We start from the raw sequence: 18,134 nt of genomic DNA on the forward strand, positions 1-18,134 counted from the left end.
TCAAAATGAAGCAAAAGTCCTTAATGTTCCGTAAGACCCTTGTTTAATAAACTTTTCAAATATAAGCACATATCTTGCTATTTAATGGAATACCTCTACGTAAAACTGCGTATATATATATATATATATATATATATAGTTTATAGAAGTTAAAATTTCAAAAAAGTTTGTGTATATGATTGTATGATTCTCAGTTGCTGCACATTGTTTGCACATTTGTTGTGACCTTGGCCCTTTCTTCTCACTTGAAAAAGAAGGATACCAAATAATTCTAAGAAAAGGTTATTTAATTCAACACTAGCTGAATGTCTGTTGTTATAGAGCTGAGTACATAATAAAATTCCTTCGTAAACTGTCTAGAAGTTATTCACAATAATACCGTATTAGCAAAATATGTATATGTAGAGAGTCTTTTCACAGTGCCATAAAATGAGTGGGACAGCATTACCTTGAGACCATGCGAGATATCGAGAGGTTATTTTTTAATAAATGCATTTTATCTCAGCAGGGGAACAGCGTACCTTCTTTTCGAGAGGCTTATAAATTAAGATTTTTTTTGTCTTATCAGAAAGATATCAATAAAAAATATTTTCTTCCGGGACTGCTGAACTTCGATCCAATTTGGTGAGGCATTTTATAATTTAAACCTCTAGCAAATAAACTCTTGATTGCCGATGTGAAATTTAGTAAGCGAGTCTTGTAGTGGCTTTTGTTTAATACGTACCTACTACATATGTCTAAAACGTGAGAGAAAAAAATTGCATGAGACAAAAGCTATTGTATCTTTTCTATTATTAAATATCTCAACATTTAGAAAATTAAACTGTCCAATATAATTTTAATGACAATAATATGAAAAATTTCCAAGTAAATGCATGAGGTGTATTCGCTTTTAGACTTTTGGGAAATGTTTCGAATTGGGAGAAAATGTTATTACACATTGCTTTGAAATGCATTGTTTAAAACCATTTCCCTGAACACGCATTTTAATAAACTCGACTAACTTTCAAATAGTTAAATGTTTTTCTTTTCACCAGACTTCTCTTCTTTGAAAACAAATTGGCAAAATCCGTTATATGGACATTAAAATAAGAACAGTATAAATAAATATTTTTCAAAACAAAATTTATCTTTACCATCCTGCTGCATTTCCTATAAATATTTATCTCTCGAGTGACCGAACCGAAAGCAGTATGTATACGAAATAGGGACTAAGGCTTAAGGTCGTAAGTTTCTCAGCAAGAGTTTTGTATTCCGATTACAAAATTTTTATGTCATGAATCTTATATCACATAAAATAACAGGCATGCTTTCTTGGAGTGGGAATTTTAAAACATCGCAATATATTTGTTTGTTGCAATGATTTGGAGGGGACTAGTTTTGGTGTAATCTCCTCTAATGAATGAAATAGTTTAATTTATGCACCATGTCAAATATTTCAGCAAGGTATATACTTCGAAAAAGAAAATATCTGATTCATATTCAAATAAAGCATTGATGCATTAAACTCATCATTTGTTACTTTATCTGGTAAACAGGTCATAATTCGTGGCATGCAAAGGGCTTATACGGTATAAATACCTGCCCGACTGGTATGTGGCCAGTTACAATTGTGCTTTTGACCAAAAACGACACAGAAACCGGATTGGATATCAACTTTAAGGTTGAGGTAAATATTTCTCACAACACATTGTCATTTCGGCTATTTGTAGACTTTTAAGAACATGCTAGAAGCGAATATGGAAGCCAGCTGATAGACTTTTACATGGTAAGATCATTTTAATGACGTTTTTAGTGGATTTTAGTGTTGTGTTTATTCTTATCAAAGTTTACCTATGAAGACTATTGTAATGAAATTAGACACATGGGGAGTGTGCTATTGTAATGATAGGGGCAGTTGTGTTGTCCCTATAGCACTGGTTGAAACAATTACAGCTGTCAATTATAACGGGACTGCCTGGATGAGGGCAGTGATCCTAGGGAGTGAGAGGACCCTTATCTGCTTTTGTGTGTCAAGTATCAGGTTTCAACTAGACTGAATTATGGACTCACGTGCGTGAGAGGAGGAGACGTTTTGTAGCTTTCAGTGTGAAAGGATTAATCTCTCTCTCTCTCTCTCTCTCTCTCTCTCTCTCTCTCTCTCTCTCTTCTAAGGGATAGTTAGATTGTAATCCTACAGTAAGTAGGGGTTTTCTTGTGTAACAAAACGCAAGGGTAAAGGCATGTATATAATGTAAATTGTAAATAAACATGTAAATAGGAGAATTAAATTATGGATTTATTTCTGAACCAATCAAGTTACACTATAATTCTATTTGAAGGCTCTAGCCATAGAGCAGAAGAGCTTACAGAATGTCTTTCGTCCTTACTCCACCGTCTGTTCGCAGATGTTTATTACCTCTAATCTTTCCAGTCTTGTGGGATGACTGCAGTATAACTTTACAAACACGTTCATCCCATGAAAACCATGAAAATTACGTCCCTTGGACATCAAAAATGGCTCCCACAAAAACTACGTTGAAAATAATGTTATTGCTACTACTCCTAAACATATGATGATATTGGCATGGATTGTTCACTAAAATACATCTTGTCAGGTCACTTTGGTTCCAAATGACAAAGAAGCCAATAGCTCAACCAATATGGTAGCATACGACCATCTTAATAATCTTCTCATCACTACTCCTCATGAAGGAATGGTCGAATCAAAACGAGTGTTACTAAGCAATCTCTTGTTGATCTCTAGATGGTCCTAATGAAAATAGAGCTCGCCGGATATCAAATATATCTGCCACGGAGCTGCAATTCTTGTTACTGCAGCTTCTCTTCAATGGATGGTTGTATTGACATGTGGTTTTCACAGAAAAGCTTCTTCTGATGTCTTGTTAATCCTAAATGAAAATGGTGCCCCTCAGGTTTTCAAAATGACTGCCACACGGGACATCTTGAAAGTCAGTTTATCGCCAATCCATCCTGAACGTATGGTCGCGTCGTTGGATTTCCATCAGAAGACTTAAATAAAAATGGTGCTAGTCATATCCAAAGGTGTTCGACGTGAGTTTGATGTTGAGAAAAAAAGAAACAATAATCTGAGGAAAAAATCATGAAGTGACAAAAATATCTTAGATTACCCCCATGACCCGTTTTGACATAGGACCCTGTCTACCATGTTATATAAGAGAGAAGGTACGGAATTTCCAAATACGTCATTCCACCCATGACCGTCTATTTCCTTCTGCTATTTCCGTCTTTTAAGGCACACGACTCTACTCTATGGCTTGTTTTACTCCTGAGATATTTTTCTAGTCATCAAGCCATCATCGACTTTTCTGCATTGTACCAAACTGAAGTTGCGGGCTCCGAAACGTGCGATTTTCGCGAATCATGCCTGCCGAGACAACATTGCGCTCACGTGACAGCTGATGAAAAGCGCTACATATGCCATGTTTGCGACTATACGATACATCCCTTCCTTAATTACAGAACAGTGGTAGATGCAAAAGTAAGTTTTTACTTACCATTAACTCGATTCAACTTTAGGAATCCTGTTACATGGAAGAATTAGACCTTGTCTTCTTCACTACGAATACATCGTAATACAAGAGACTCACATTTTCAAAACATGTACACTATGCAGCACACACGTCAACGGCGAAATGTGATTGGCTCAAAAGGTTATACTTAAATATCATCCATGCACCGTCACCGTATCTGCAATACTTTAATCTATACCCTCATTCATTTAACACATTCAAATGATTTATAACATGATGCGATCATGTTAATACCTATTTTTGCCGGGGTACAAATAATCTGCATCGTGAAACGGTAACGGTGCATGGATGTTCTTTACATATAACCAAATTTAAGGTCACTGCCAGCCTCTTTGTACTTAATGGGGCTTATGAAGACACTGACTTGTACATGTGCAAATAAATTTTGGCCAGAATTTCTATTTAGATGTATTTCAAGGAAGAAATTGATGGTCGGCACTCTGTCATAGATTTTTAGGTGGACGTTCTTGATTTAGGTTTAAAGTTGTAGTGGTTTGTGAGGATGATCTTTACTACTCTGTGGTCTTAAACTTAGTAGGATAAAGAAGCAAAACCATCAGGTTTAGTAAAATCAGAATACATCAGTGAGAATCATTTGTACATAATGTAATACTATCAAGTTATCCTTTCTTCCATCCATTCATCCGTCTGTACTTTGCCACATCTCAAAATCTGGTCGGTGTAAATTCACGAAATTTGATAGATATCTTACCACTTTGGTACCAATTTGCAAAAGATATGTTATTCTTGGTTCCCCATTCTGAGCTTCGTATGAAGGTTCAAAAAAATATCAGATATACAAACATTTCAGTCCGTTATAATGACATTTTCAAATGTTTTCTGACTCTACTTAATAATTTACAGCTGAAAGTCTCGTCATACATGTGATGTTTCACGTTTTGATTCCAGGTCACTGTTTAGTGGTGGGAAGAAATGATGGGGCGTCAATATGAGATAAGTTGGTTGCCCCTGTTTTAATATAAGTGATGTTGTGTTAAAGCAATGTTGGGAATAACGACACTAAATTAGTAGGTTTTGATCAAGCCTGATTTTCTTGTTCGAATGTTTTGAAACGCTCCAACCAAGATGAGAATGTGTTTACAACTTTAATTTACAAGTTAACGTAACACAAGCCATGGTTTTATTTAGTTTATAGGATGTTTGGTGCAAGTAATAACGCGATTTCGTAATCTTGCGAAGATTAACAGATCATTGGATAGTTTATTTAAACAAAATAATAGATTCATTTCAGCCTGAAAAAAGGATAATTGGAGGGTGTCCCCAATTATTTGGCACGACATTTTGTGATTCAAGTGTAACAAATCGGAATATTTACGTTAAAGTGTTTTAGTTCGTCTTTATTAAAGAGGTCCAAGCTTAGTGTTCAATAAATACTAGAAGCTACATTCATCACAAGTTGAAAAAGAATTGTTTTCTTAGTTTTTAATTTTAGTCCGCCATATAATATAAAATAATTAATTTTGGGATCTAACTTCAATGTATAATATCCGAAAAAGAGAAATAACCTAGAGCGGTGACATGTTATACCCTCCTAGCTACCTAAAATTAATGTGCCTACCTTTCAAAGGTGGTATTTGTTTAATAGGCATAAATTTCTTCCAGAACATGGCAGAAAGCTGGCATAGAAGCAAAGAAGATCCGGCAGAAAAGTAAGTATTTCGGTATAAGGAATCCAAATTGTTCAGATATAAATGATCTGGAGTTTCCAAACGTTTGACTATTATACGATTTAAGGAACTCTTGCAGGTACGCATCTTGAATTCTTCAGGCCGCGATTATATGAATCTGAAAACTTATATCTACGTCAGATGCTGAATGTTACAGGTTTCAAACCCGTAACCGATAATACATGGATATAAGATATAAGGACTCTCGACGTGAAATAATATGCTAATAAAGAAATATGTGGTGGCAGGGCAAGAATTAAATATTAACAATTTTGTTAAAAACGTTTCAAGTGCATTATTTGAATCCTTTGTTTTCAGATTTTTGCTGTGCTTTAACAAACCAAATTAGAAGTAATTTTGACGAAATTAAAAAGAAAGCAGAAAGTACAGCTTATATGCTAAAAGATAGCAGACGGTATAAAATTTCAAATCATTTGTCTCGTATTAAACAAATCCTTGCAAAGAAAGCTACGCACTATAGAATTAAAATAATCAGAATATATACTAGATTATGATAAATAATGTCGTCAAGAATGTACATGTTCAAAATACCGCATTTAAAGAATGTTGCAATTAGTTTTAAGGACGTAAACTCAGCGGACACATTGACGACCGAGAAAACCCAGAAATGGTGCAAGATGCAGATGTTGTCTATAAGTCTTATGAAATGAATCAATAACAGCTGAAGAAATAATGAAAACTAGTTGTTAACAATCTAAAAATAAAGCATGTTCTATTGATAATATAAAAAACCACAACTGATGAACTGTTAAATGTTTTGTAGAACGTTTCAACATAATCTTGAATGGTGGTTTCGTACCCGATGGTTGGACTAAAGGTAATTTTGTGCCAATTTAGAAAACTAAATATAACAAAACCGATATGTAGAATTAAGACCAATTACTTCAGTTACTTGTTTTGATATGTTTTTAAAGCTATATTAAATTTAAGATTCTCTAAATTCTTTTACGATAATAAATTGCTATCTGAGACTCAAGCTGGATAAAGGAATGACTAGTCCACAATAGACAATATCTTTCGCTTTTATATCCATTTTGACTTTATTAGACATTGCAAAAAGACTCTCTGTGTACTTTGTTGATTTAAAAGTGCCTTGATAATGTGTAGAAAGCTGGATTGTGAAATACACTGTATTTGTAAGGCATTAAAGGGAAGTGTTTTAATGTTGTACTGAGTATTTATGTTGATGTCAAACCATATGTCTGTGTAAATAATGAATTCTCCAGTTTTTTTCAATTGAGAAAGGTGTAAGACAAGGGGAAAATTTATCTCCACTAGAGTTCTCCTTAACTATTAACTACCTAAAATACTATTAAAATTATATCTCATTTTTATATTTTAAGGACTAGCGTTTATAAATATAGTTATTGAATAAGTACATGAAATATACAAATCTTGATTGTATTTTCCGAATTTTGTAATCCCCTTGAATATCACATGCTATATTCATGTTATTTTTTTTAAAATGCCTCACATGTTGTAGAAGTTACAACCTGAGTAATAAAGTCTTGTCTACTCTCAGTTTGACCTATAATTAATTTATTGTAGATCTATAGCATTCAGTTGTGGGCAAATGAAACACCCAATCCGATAAAAATCGGTATCTACATATAATAAGTAGGTCAGGTGGATACCGATACGAGGTCGTGCTATGTTCAGTTTGTGCTTCACCAATTAGATCAAAACTTTCGCATTTTGAAAGCAAAAACATCATTCAGATAATAAGATTCCTAACGATATATCTTAAACATGAAATTAAACATTTTATATGATAGGTTATTAAACGTACTAGGACCTGGTATTCCAAAGTCAGAAAAATAAACCGTTATCAGTGTCTGTTAGGTCTCGTTATGTTGAATATTTCTATTTAACCTGTTCAATTGTGAACAGAAATTACTGTGAGGCAAAAATTGCATTTATGCAAGTGTCTAATTCTTTCAGTTGTTGAAAGTGTTTAATGTCAACTGTTTCCTGGACAAAAAGAAAGAAAAAAACATTTTATGTTTTTCATTTTATCTGTTATTAAACTTATGGAATAACAACTTTACATTTCCAATGTCTTAAATGTGCCACGACTAGTATTTCTTTTACTATTTATGATGCAGCTTCTGCTGCCACTACTACTACCATTATTGGGGCCCCGAGTGGCCGAGTGGTCTAAAGCGCTCTTCGTTACGGATCACTGCCATCTCACCTCTGTCTGCGGCGGTTCGAGTCTAAGATTCAGCCAATGTGGGCATGTGAGAAAGCCTGCCAGTAGCTTCTCGTGGGTCGGTGGTTCTTTCCGGGGTTTTCCGGGTTCTTCCTCCACCATTAATACTGGCCGCCATGTATAGCCTATCGTGCTGAAAAATGGCGTTAAACCCCACAACAACAACAACAACAACTACTACCATTATTTATTTATTTATTTATTTATTTATTTATTTATTTATTTACTTATTATTATTATTATTATTATTATTATCTAATTACATTTCATGCAACATTTTATATCTACTACAGACATATCAGTTAGAAAAGTGAATCAGACATTAAATGTACATTCATCATCTCCAAAAATGTGACCACCGCAGAGTCATCCTTAAATAAATTCTAACATTATCTATTCTTTATTTTTCCAGGCTTAGAAGAGATGAAATCAGGTATACATTTAAGTAACCTTATTTATTTTTAAGCAGAACACCTATTAAAAGGCAAAACACTTTTTTTTAAAGGCAGAACACTATTTTGAGGCAATGGTACTTACTTTTACTCTTAATTATAAGTATTAGCAAGAGTTATAGTTTCGTTTATAACATATTACCATACAATTATTCCATTTAATTTAACATGAAATGTAGAACGGTATTCGCCATAATAGTAGGTTCAGCTGCAAGATCTAGATTGTATTCAATAATATTATCTATTGGTTAAACATCTTACCGAATGATAAGCTAATATATGCCAGATATGTATAAAAATACACACAAGATTTCATGCATGCATACAAATATACATTCCCTTTTTTTCATATCAATCAAACATGTTAAGGTGACGTTAAAAATCAAACAAACCAAGAAACCATCCCATCATTCCAAAATAAGAGCAGACTTTTAAACATTCTAATTTGTTATAAAATGAATATTCATATTTGTTCATTATGATCACTAAAAATCACAGTTATTAGTAATGGTTAAATGACCTCCATGCCTTGAACGGATGAAAATGCACCATGAATGTTCTCGTCTATTCATCGATTATACCGACTAAGTAAACATAGCAGACGATAAACTTTTTTTGCTGTATTGAGTACATTAATCTACAAAATTTAGCTACTGATTCAAATTACAGCTATAAGAAGCAGACGACAGAAAATAGGCATATGCAATCTAAAATCCTTTAAAAAAAAGAAGTAAAATATTCAATCATTACCTAAACAATATGAATCTAAAAAATGTGTGATATTATGAGTGAAAACAAATGTAGAAGTATCCGCCTGGCATAGTAGCAGACAGCGCGACTCAAAAGACTCAAAGGTAGCTAACGATAACTCGCACAGGTCGAATAAGGTATTTTCAGTTTGGTAACGCACCTCTTGAACTTGATAATTTAAATGAAGGTGACATGGGGGAATTTAATACACTATAGACTGACTCTTTGTTTCTCTTACAAAACGGTAATGTCAAAACATTCCGAAAAACAATTTCAAATTTAACAGCACGGTTCCTCTTCTCATGCACTAAGTAAAATATATGCCTGACATGCCTCCTTAAACTACTTTTAATCAAAGCATATTATACGGGACAGGAAACGGTCAAAGTGTTAAATATATGGTTATAGTGTCGAAACAAAAACTTGTATGCGTTCTGTAATTTCATGATATTATACGGAACATGGAACGGAAAAGGTGTTAGCTGTAGCACCAATACAACTAGATGCGATAATTTGTATGCACTACAGACTTGTATGATATCTTACAAAATATGAAACTGTAACTGTTAGTTCTTTAGATATTGTGCCATACATTAATTTGTATACACTACAGACTTGTATGATATTTTACGGAGTATGGAACTGTAACACGTTTCGTCCTATAGATGATGTTTTAAGGAACCTGAAACAGTAAAAGTGCTATTTGCAAGGAAGCAAGTTTCTAACTAATAGATACAATAACTTGTATGCGTTAAAGGACTATACGATGATTACACATTTTTCTTTAAGATTTACAGTTGAGTCATAAATTGCTTGTCTTTAAATAAAGAATCTTCAACCTTACAGCAAATGCACGTACAACTTCATATTTCTTTTCTCTAAACCTCATAGTCACTCAAAGCGTAAGGATATAATACATAAAAAGTTTATTTTACGCCAGATATTTTAAAGCAATTAACATAAGCTCTGAGAAGCCATTCTTCTCATAAACAATCAGCTGCAAGGCAAATGCAAACATACGAACAACAGTATTTTAGACACTACAAGACATACATCATACATACGATAGAGAAATAAAAACAAACATAATTATTTCAAACCAAATTGTCAGATAGTAAAATATATTATATTAAGATCCATATAAAATTAAAAGTACATACATTTCCAGCGCCCTAAAAGGAAACAACATCCTTTGCTGCTCGGCCTAGAAATTAATTTCTTTACAATTATTATTATGATTATTATTATTATTATTTTGGGGGTGTTTGTTTTTATTGTTGTTGTCAACTTTGCACTAAAGTTAAGGAAATGTTGTTTTTGACAATAATTGCATCATTTAACATCTTGAATATAACCCATCATTTTACAGACTCTAAGAATAGCACTTTTCGCTCTGTTTGGTGTATGTTTGTAACTCTTTAATTACCTTTATATACTTAAACATATGTCGTAGAAATCCTGTGTGTTTGTGTACTTAGACGATAATTAATTGCAGGGTAGACGTGCTAGTATGTCCGCTATGCATGAATGCATCAGCAGCGACTGTTTCCATTCTTTTTTATCAATCAGTTTTCCCTTCAGAATCTCAGTGGAATCAGTTGGTCATGACTATACTGGATAAAGAAGGCACTGTGTGAAGGGGCAAATTTCTGGCGATCTATGAAGAACAAATTAGTTGAGACTAGAGAACAATTAATTAGATTTATGGGGACAGGCGCGTATCTAATCGCCATACTGCCATGATCGGTAATGTCTTTTCGAGGGGAGAATTTTATTCTTAATTAAGCATTCGTTTATTTAGCCAACAGAAGATTGGTGGAGACAAAAGCTAACTTCGATTCCATAGTGTAAAAGTCGGAACTGAAAGATCGCAGAACACTGTTACTCAAACAACAAGGTCAAGTTGACCACGACTTTGGCGCCTCTGGAGAAAGGAGGCAGATAAACTTGATTCTGATTGGTTATGCTAAATAAGGGGCGTGTTTCCCACACTAAATTTGCTAGTTTTAATATCGCCACATCGACAATTTTAATCAGTCTAAGCTTTTCTGCAAGAGAAAACAAGCGTAAGAAGACTCGGAGAGTAACTTGGGAGAAGTGCTTTCGTAAAACTCTTGTCCAAGAGGATTGGTGTCGAAGAAAACTGACGAACAAATTTGGCGATAGAAGCGAGAAACGCTGAAAGCTCAAAGGTATTTGTGACAATTCCATGTAATTTGTTGATGCCATACATAATGCTTTGCTGAATTTATTTACTTATATTTGCATGAGTCTATTTGCTACATTCGTATATCAATTTGCTTTATAAAGTATAACTGTGCTGAGTTTATGCATAGGAAGTCGTACATTAATCTTTAGATAAGTTTGACGAATTGTTTGAATTGTCGTCATGTTTGCATAAGAATTAGGTTCTAAGAATTTCATGCATTACATTAGTTAATATGAGTTATGAGAATCCGCGTGAAAGCACCGAATTTAGAACATTTCACGCATGATTAAGGTTGAGTGTGTATTGACTGAAATGACGTAGTAAGGCATATAATGTATCTCATTCATTCACTTGTGCAAATTTAGGCTGGCTCGGAACCGTTATTCCTCGTGTGGTGTTAATGTGTGGTGTTAATGCGTGATGAATTAGCCATTAGACTAAGTAGGGTCGTTATAGGACATGTGGGGCCAACTGATAGCCTTGACATCTGTTTAGCACCGATAGTAAGATCTGAGAACGAGAGGGGATAATGCAAACCCCTGTTTCATAAACAACAGAAAACTTGTCTCTATCTTTTTTTAAAGGGAGAAAATAGCTCCTGTGACATATCAACTCTGAGACGTATCATGTGACGTATTATCTCTGAGATGTGTCCTGTGACGTATTATCTCTGAGACGTATCCTGTGACGTATTAATTCTGATCTACATGCTACACACAGAGATGAGGACCGAAAGAGACAAGACAGGGGAGACGAAGGAACAGTTACAGTGGAAGTGGAGTGAACCGGAGAAGCAATTGTACGAGACATTGACTTCAATTGTTCACTTGATCCTATAATGAACTAATTCTATCAGTAAAATCAGCTACTTTGTTTAGAAATATATGTGTTTTTGGTAATTCGGTGAAAGTTCGATTTCTACAAGCAGAGTATATTCCTGATGTAATGAATTCTCACAGTTGTTTTATGTAATTGATTAAATTGTTGTTTGCATGTACCGGAGCTCGTGTTGGTCTTTTCTATATCACTGCTTAGATCTCTATCTATTCCACGATAAGTTTCACCACTTATATTATATTTACTCGAACAGGGCAATAACATAGAGGGTGGTCAACCTCTAGATAACGAGAACCAAATTAAGCAGACACCTTGAACGAAGGTACAATCCGCCAACCCACAACCTCTTGCAAGAAAAGGGGACTTTGTGTAAGGTTTCTACAAAGTGGACCGTGGCTCGCTTATACACTGCTTGACGCGACATAATCAATATATATCATGATATGTTAACACTTTCAAACACAAATTCACCCTTTCCACTCTGTACTGCACCTGGGAAGAATAATTATGAACGCAAATTGACAAGTTTATAGTATCCATGAGAGTATTAAATTCAGACCACGATGTTAATCGCTGATAAAAATGTAGTCAGCAATATTTCCTTAAGCATGAGAACACATCAACAAGAAATATTGCCAAAGACTTTTCCTTCTACGTGTTTGTTAAGTTTGGACTTGAACTACACATAGAACGTCATAAAAACTAACGACGTGTAGCAATTAATAAAATTCGAAAGAACTGACCATTAAAGTAGACTGGACAAAAGACAACTTCCCCATTTCAGATCTGTTAATTCATGTTTCTCGTCCTTACATAACGAGTACACTTCGTAACATGAAGTCCAAACATTTGACAAAAGCGAAACTTCCCAAAATATGCTCCTTTCAAAATTGTATACGGAAAAGACCTATTTTAAAAGCAGAGTCGTTATTATTAATTGATTTGTACTGTAAAAATAAAGTTTTCTTGAGATCTGTGTTTAATGATTGTGTGCATTTTCTATGCTTGAATGTATTTCTTAATTATTATTATTATTATTCCATTTGTTCCTTTCTCAACTATAAGTTTAGGTATAAAGAAAAGAATTATAGACAAAAACAGAGGTAACTCGATGGTGTTGTCAATAAAAGGATATTAAACACATGATCTTAAGCGACCGCCAAGAAGGCTCCGGTCCCATGTATGACGTGCATACAAATAAATGTGAAGCTAGCATGGCCGAATTTGTTAATTTTTTTTGTATGACTAAAATTGATTTATGTCAGTTGCAATGCACCTTACCTACGCATATAAGTCAAAACATGTGGAAACCACAGGACAGATTTAAAATCTTAACATGTTTTGCATACTTTCAAAATATATGAAAAAATACGGTACAAATTTTAAAAATGTCACGTTTTGTGTCTTACCTGTATAAACAATTCAAAACATATTAAAAAAAAATTCTGGACAAATTAAAACAATTCACCTTATTCTCCTTTACAATTCAAACTATGTGAAAAGCACATGATGCATGTAAAAATCAAGTTTTTGAGAGTTGAAATATATATACCCAGGGATGTACATGTCATAATATTTTTGTATTGTAAGTCATATTACTATTATCATTTTGATATGCATCTGATACAACTGATTTTCCATACAAAATGAATGGCAAATAACAGTAACTAGTTGCATGTTATACGTAAATTGGTGGAATGTGTAGTGACATCACTACAGTCCTATGCATGCCATGACATCACCTGGTTTTGCAATCAGTCTCGCCTAAGTTGAATTATAGGTTAACATTTTATCAACAGCATACTAAAAACGTAAACAGAAGTATGTGCGATTATAACTTAAAGTAGAGCGGGGCCATAATGGTTCAGAAACTCATACATTGGAGAATAAAATAAACTTGCATGGTCAATAAAGGGACCGAAAAGAGACTTTAGTAATATTCTGCTTTGCTCCTTTCTATATCCTTTCTTTTTCAGGAATATATGATACATGAAATATTACGAGACAATTTGTTTTATATTTTACAGGCTTTTAGTAAACTTGAAGTAAGTACAGAGTAATTACATTCTACGATTCCCTTTTAAACGAAAAATAGTGATAATAGCGCATCGTTAGAGATACATTTTGAGACATCTGTAAGAGTCATTAGAGACTCAGCCTGAGACAACTATGAGACTCATTAAAGACACAGCTTGCGACAACCGTGAGACTAATTAGAGCCAGCCTGATACAACTGTGAGACTCATCAGAAACACAGCTTGAGACAACTGTGAGACTAATTAGAGCCAGCCTGATACAACTGTGAGACTCATCAGAAACACAGCTTGAGACAACTGTGAGACTAATTAGAGATAGAGCTTGACACAACTATTTGTCTTATCATTCTATTCGGTACAATCTGCAGCTTCTCTAACAACTTCACTCCAAATCGACCATTGACATATACAACTAGGTAAAACAGCATCTACCGAGCTGGTATCTTATTATCGGGCACATCCCTTTTGGGCGCGCGCGACGTAAATCCAAGTAATCAATCAAAAGCTGAAAAAAACTTATTCAATCAGATCGCTCGTTACACAGCACTGCAAGAAAATGCTGAATAAGCATATAGTCCTTCCGCAGACAACGACACTTGTCGTATGTAGGTTTCTCCAACTTAACCCATTCACACTGGTTTTCTTTGTTCAGAATTCCAAAGTGCTTGTTCTTAAAGTTCCATTTCCTAATTCGAGATGTCAGATTGTATCTGTTGAATTAAACGGTAATGTTGAAAGTTATATTTCTATGTCTAGGTTTTAGATTGTGTCGTTTGAATTACACGGCGGAGGTTGAAATTTCAGTGTCATCCGTCGAGAATTCCTAATTTACGTATTGGTTCAAAGAGTTTATGTTGACAGTTCTATTTCATCTATTGAGTATTTAGATTTCATCTGTTGAATTACACAGCGCTGGTTGAAAATTCGATGTCCAATATCGAAGTTTTAGATTGTATATTTTTAATTACACGGCGGTTGATGAAATTTTAATGTCATATGTCCAGAGTTTCAATTTAACATGTTGAATTACATTGATTGTGCTAAAAGTTCCATTTCGTATATTGAGTTTTCATACTGTATCTGTTGAATTACACAGCGGTGATTGGACATTTTATTGTGCTTGTCAAAATTGTTAGTTTTATATAATAAAATGATGTGTTGGTGTTAAAAGTAACATTGCACAATGTCCACTTTAACAATTCAAAATAATATCGAGTATTAAGATATATCATTCCTGTATTCAATTATGAGGCGCCATTACATTTCGTGCATTTACAGTTTGAAAGTTACCATTCACAGGTCGAGAATTACTATGAATTTCTTAGCTAGAGGTCGCTCTTGTGAACGGACCGCATTATTTTTAAACAAGGAGGCTGCTTTTCGTTGCTGTGAAATTTAACAGATGAAATCTAAATACTCGCCATATGAAATGGAATTTCATCACAAACAGTTACATACAACGTTTGAATTAAGGATTCTCGACATATGATATTGAAATTTCAACCACCACTGTGTAATTCAAAATGTACACAGTAAAACGCCGACAAGGGAAATATAACTATAAACCACAACTGTATAAATCAACATACAAAATCTTAAATCTCGATCTAGAAAATGGAACCTTAAGGACATGCAGTTTGATCCAACACGTGATATTGGATTTCTCGACATACAACATCGAAATTTCAACCTCAACTTTCTCATTGGACCAGCTTTCGTCCGCTACGGCGCCTCATAGTTTTTTGGTCAATGTAATTAGGCACCACAGTAGTCGCGAAACTGAAGGCCGAAGAGTTTATGTGGCGAGCTATGACGTCGATTAGTTGATGTCGTTAGCTATTGGTAATAACTCTTTCAAACGCAAGTAGGCGCTTATGGAAAGAAGAAAAACAACTCTCTTTCGGCTAGCTACAGAAGTAAGAGACTACGTTGAAAGAAGTCGATCGATTTTCCTTGGTTGCCGAAATGTTTATCCTGTAAACTAATATGCAGCCATATTGCTGATGCGGAGACTGGTTCTTTTTCTTATAATCAACCTATTTAAGCTGGAAGACTGGCAAAATATATGATACTGTTCATGGTTATCGGACAATGCATTTTGTCTGGCACGAATACGGGAACACATCATTTACGAGAGGGTAAATACCACCGTATAAAATTTAATTCACGTATGAAATTAATACATCTTTTTTAGCACATATTAACAACCATAACTATGATAAGATAGACCAGGTTATAGGAATATCGATTGATAAAATTGTTAAATAGCTAACCAACACCAGTCTGATTGATTGATTGATTGATTGATTGATTGATTGACGCTATTTGCCTTCAAAGCTCTGATTTTCATTGTAACTCTTTTTGTTCTACAGGGAAATGGTTAACAAGGACAAGGAGTAAGTACCTTTTGTGTATTAAGATCATTTTTCTTCGACACTTAATGAACTCTTGATTGTCTCAATTCGTCAATAATCCTTGTTGGTCTACGGGAACACATCATTTACGAGAGGGTAAATATTACTGTATAAGCAATTCATTGATTGATTAAGCAATTCATTGATTGACGCTATTTGCCTTCAAAGCCTTCAAGGCCCGATACCTCTCTCTATGCAAGGGAGTTGATTACCCCTTTTATTCGTTCAGAATTTGGATGTAGATGGGAAGACTTGTTTCTTATCGTGATCTGATTACCACCTAAGGGACCACTTATCAGTGTGAAATGGCTACTGAAAGAAAAATCAGTCACCTAATGTTAACTACACAATGAGACTGACCAGTAGGTGTTTTATTATTACATCTCGTTTGATACGCTTATGTAATTAAGTTCCACCTTCTTCCTACCCCTTACTCGCAAATTGGTGGGTGAATTGCTTTTTATTCACTGACTGCCTTGTAAGTGATGTACCTTTACATGCCCGAATTTGAAGGAGTTATTGCCCTTGTTTTATCAGTTGGAAATCTCCACTTAGTAGATCATTGTAAACAGCATAGCTCAGGAGCCATTAAATATTTTCTGATGCAATTGGGTATCGACATAGTCTCGTAGTCCAATTCAGCTTGAGGTGTAATGATAGAACTTGACAAGGAACGTTATATCTTCACTCAGAATGTTGCTTTTGACCAGAATACTGCACGAACCATTCAGTATATTCTGATACAGTCTAGTACGAACAATATTCTTATCGACCTATATGTGCCTTTATGGCTCATCAATCGTCAACACCACTTTGCACAGATTTATGGCCCATGACAATTGAACCCGTATGTTCACATGGAATGTTGTTTTATAACCGGCACATATCGCAATCTATTCAGCATATGCTGATGCAATCTGATATAACATATTTTATTAGACCTAGAAGTTCCTTTCATCTGTTTTGTTTCGATAAGTCCGTTTTGGGTAGAGTTATGCCCCTTGTCATTAAATTTAATATCTTCTCATGGATGTTGCACGCAACGTGCATAGCTCATGAACCAGCCAACAGAATCTATTGCAATTTGGTATGATATATTTTTTTATAAACCTAGATGTATATCGTTTATGTTTAGACACTTCAACCTATTTTCTTAACAGAGTTAAGACCCTTGACGAGTAGCTTAATATATTCACACAGATGCTGCTTGTAATGAGCATATCTTACGGACCATTAAATACATTCTGCTGCGATCTGGGACCAATAACGTCTTCTTGACCTATATTTGTCTTTTGTGGATTATGTCTCGTCAAGCTACTTAGCATAAAGTTATGGCCCTTGAAAATTATATTTCTCATTTTCCACTGTATGTTGTTTGTAACCGGCACAGCTCTAGAAGCAGTCAACATATTCTGATGTCATTTGGGAGGAGGCTTGTTTTATAGCTCTAGCTAACCAATTCACAAAATCAAAAACTCCCACAACAACATATCCTGAATCCGCCACTGTATTTCAAATTACACTATTATTCACCACATTGATTTTTAGAGGTGGTGTATATTCAAATACATATATAAACCTAAGTTCAATTTATTAGTGTTTAATTAATGTTATACTCCAAAGGATGAACCAGTCATTAATGAGATCTTAAATGTCACACGTTTTTTTATCTTTCAGATTGAACGAAGATAAATTTGTGTAAGTCAGGACGGTGATATCGTTTTCGCAATCTCTTAATCTTTCATATAGTTGGACGTCAGAAGACAACACATATATTTTTATACCCTCCAAAACGTTTATCATTCTGTAAATTCCATCTTTCAGAAAAAGTAAGTACTGCTTTTTAACTTTGTTAACCAGGGAAAACAAAAAACTAAGGAAAATTAGATGCAACTGATTCAGTAATATAAACAATATATCTTGCAAAAATAGTTTATTTTCAACCAAACTGGATACGTTAC

The 18,134-nt window shown here is 34.3% G+C and overlaps 1 protein-coding gene and 1 long non-coding RNA gene across 2 annotated transcripts in view; both read left to right on the plus strand.

Annotated features, from left to right (window-relative positions):
- The first annotated feature begins 1,636 nt into the window (after positions 1-1,636).
- The window catches only part of LOC149775636 (uncharacterized), a 29,479-nt gene continuing 12,981 nt past the window's right edge, over positions 1,637-18,134 (plus strand). The window contains exons 1-6 of the mRNA XM_089943505.1: positions 1,637-1,669; positions 5,178-5,224; positions 7,888-7,908; positions 13,751-13,768; positions 16,132-16,155; positions 17,851-17,871. Of these exons, the coding sequence (XP_089799631.1) occupies positions 5,181-5,224; positions 7,888-7,908; positions 13,751-13,768; positions 16,132-16,155; positions 17,851-17,871 (128 nt within the window). The 5' untranslated portion in view covers positions 1,637-1,669; positions 5,178-5,180. The remainder of the gene's footprint in view (positions 1,670-5,177; positions 5,225-7,887; positions 7,909-13,750; positions 13,769-16,131; positions 16,156-17,850; positions 17,872-18,134) is intronic.
- LOC149775637 (uncharacterized) lies at positions 9,608-11,883 on the plus strand. Its single transcript, XR_016416534.1, has 2 exons — positions 9,608-10,869; positions 11,471-11,883. It is a non-coding gene; the product is annotated as an uncharacterized LOC149775637 (long non-coding RNA).

This window comes from Sinohyriopsis cumingii, chromosome 19 (assembly GCF_028554795.1).
Source record: "Sinohyriopsis cumingii isolate HCF-2022 chromosome 19, ASM2855479v2, whole genome shotgun sequence".
NCBI classification, from domain to species: Eukaryota; Metazoa; Mollusca; class Bivalvia; order Unionida; family Unionidae; genus Sinohyriopsis; species Sinohyriopsis cumingii.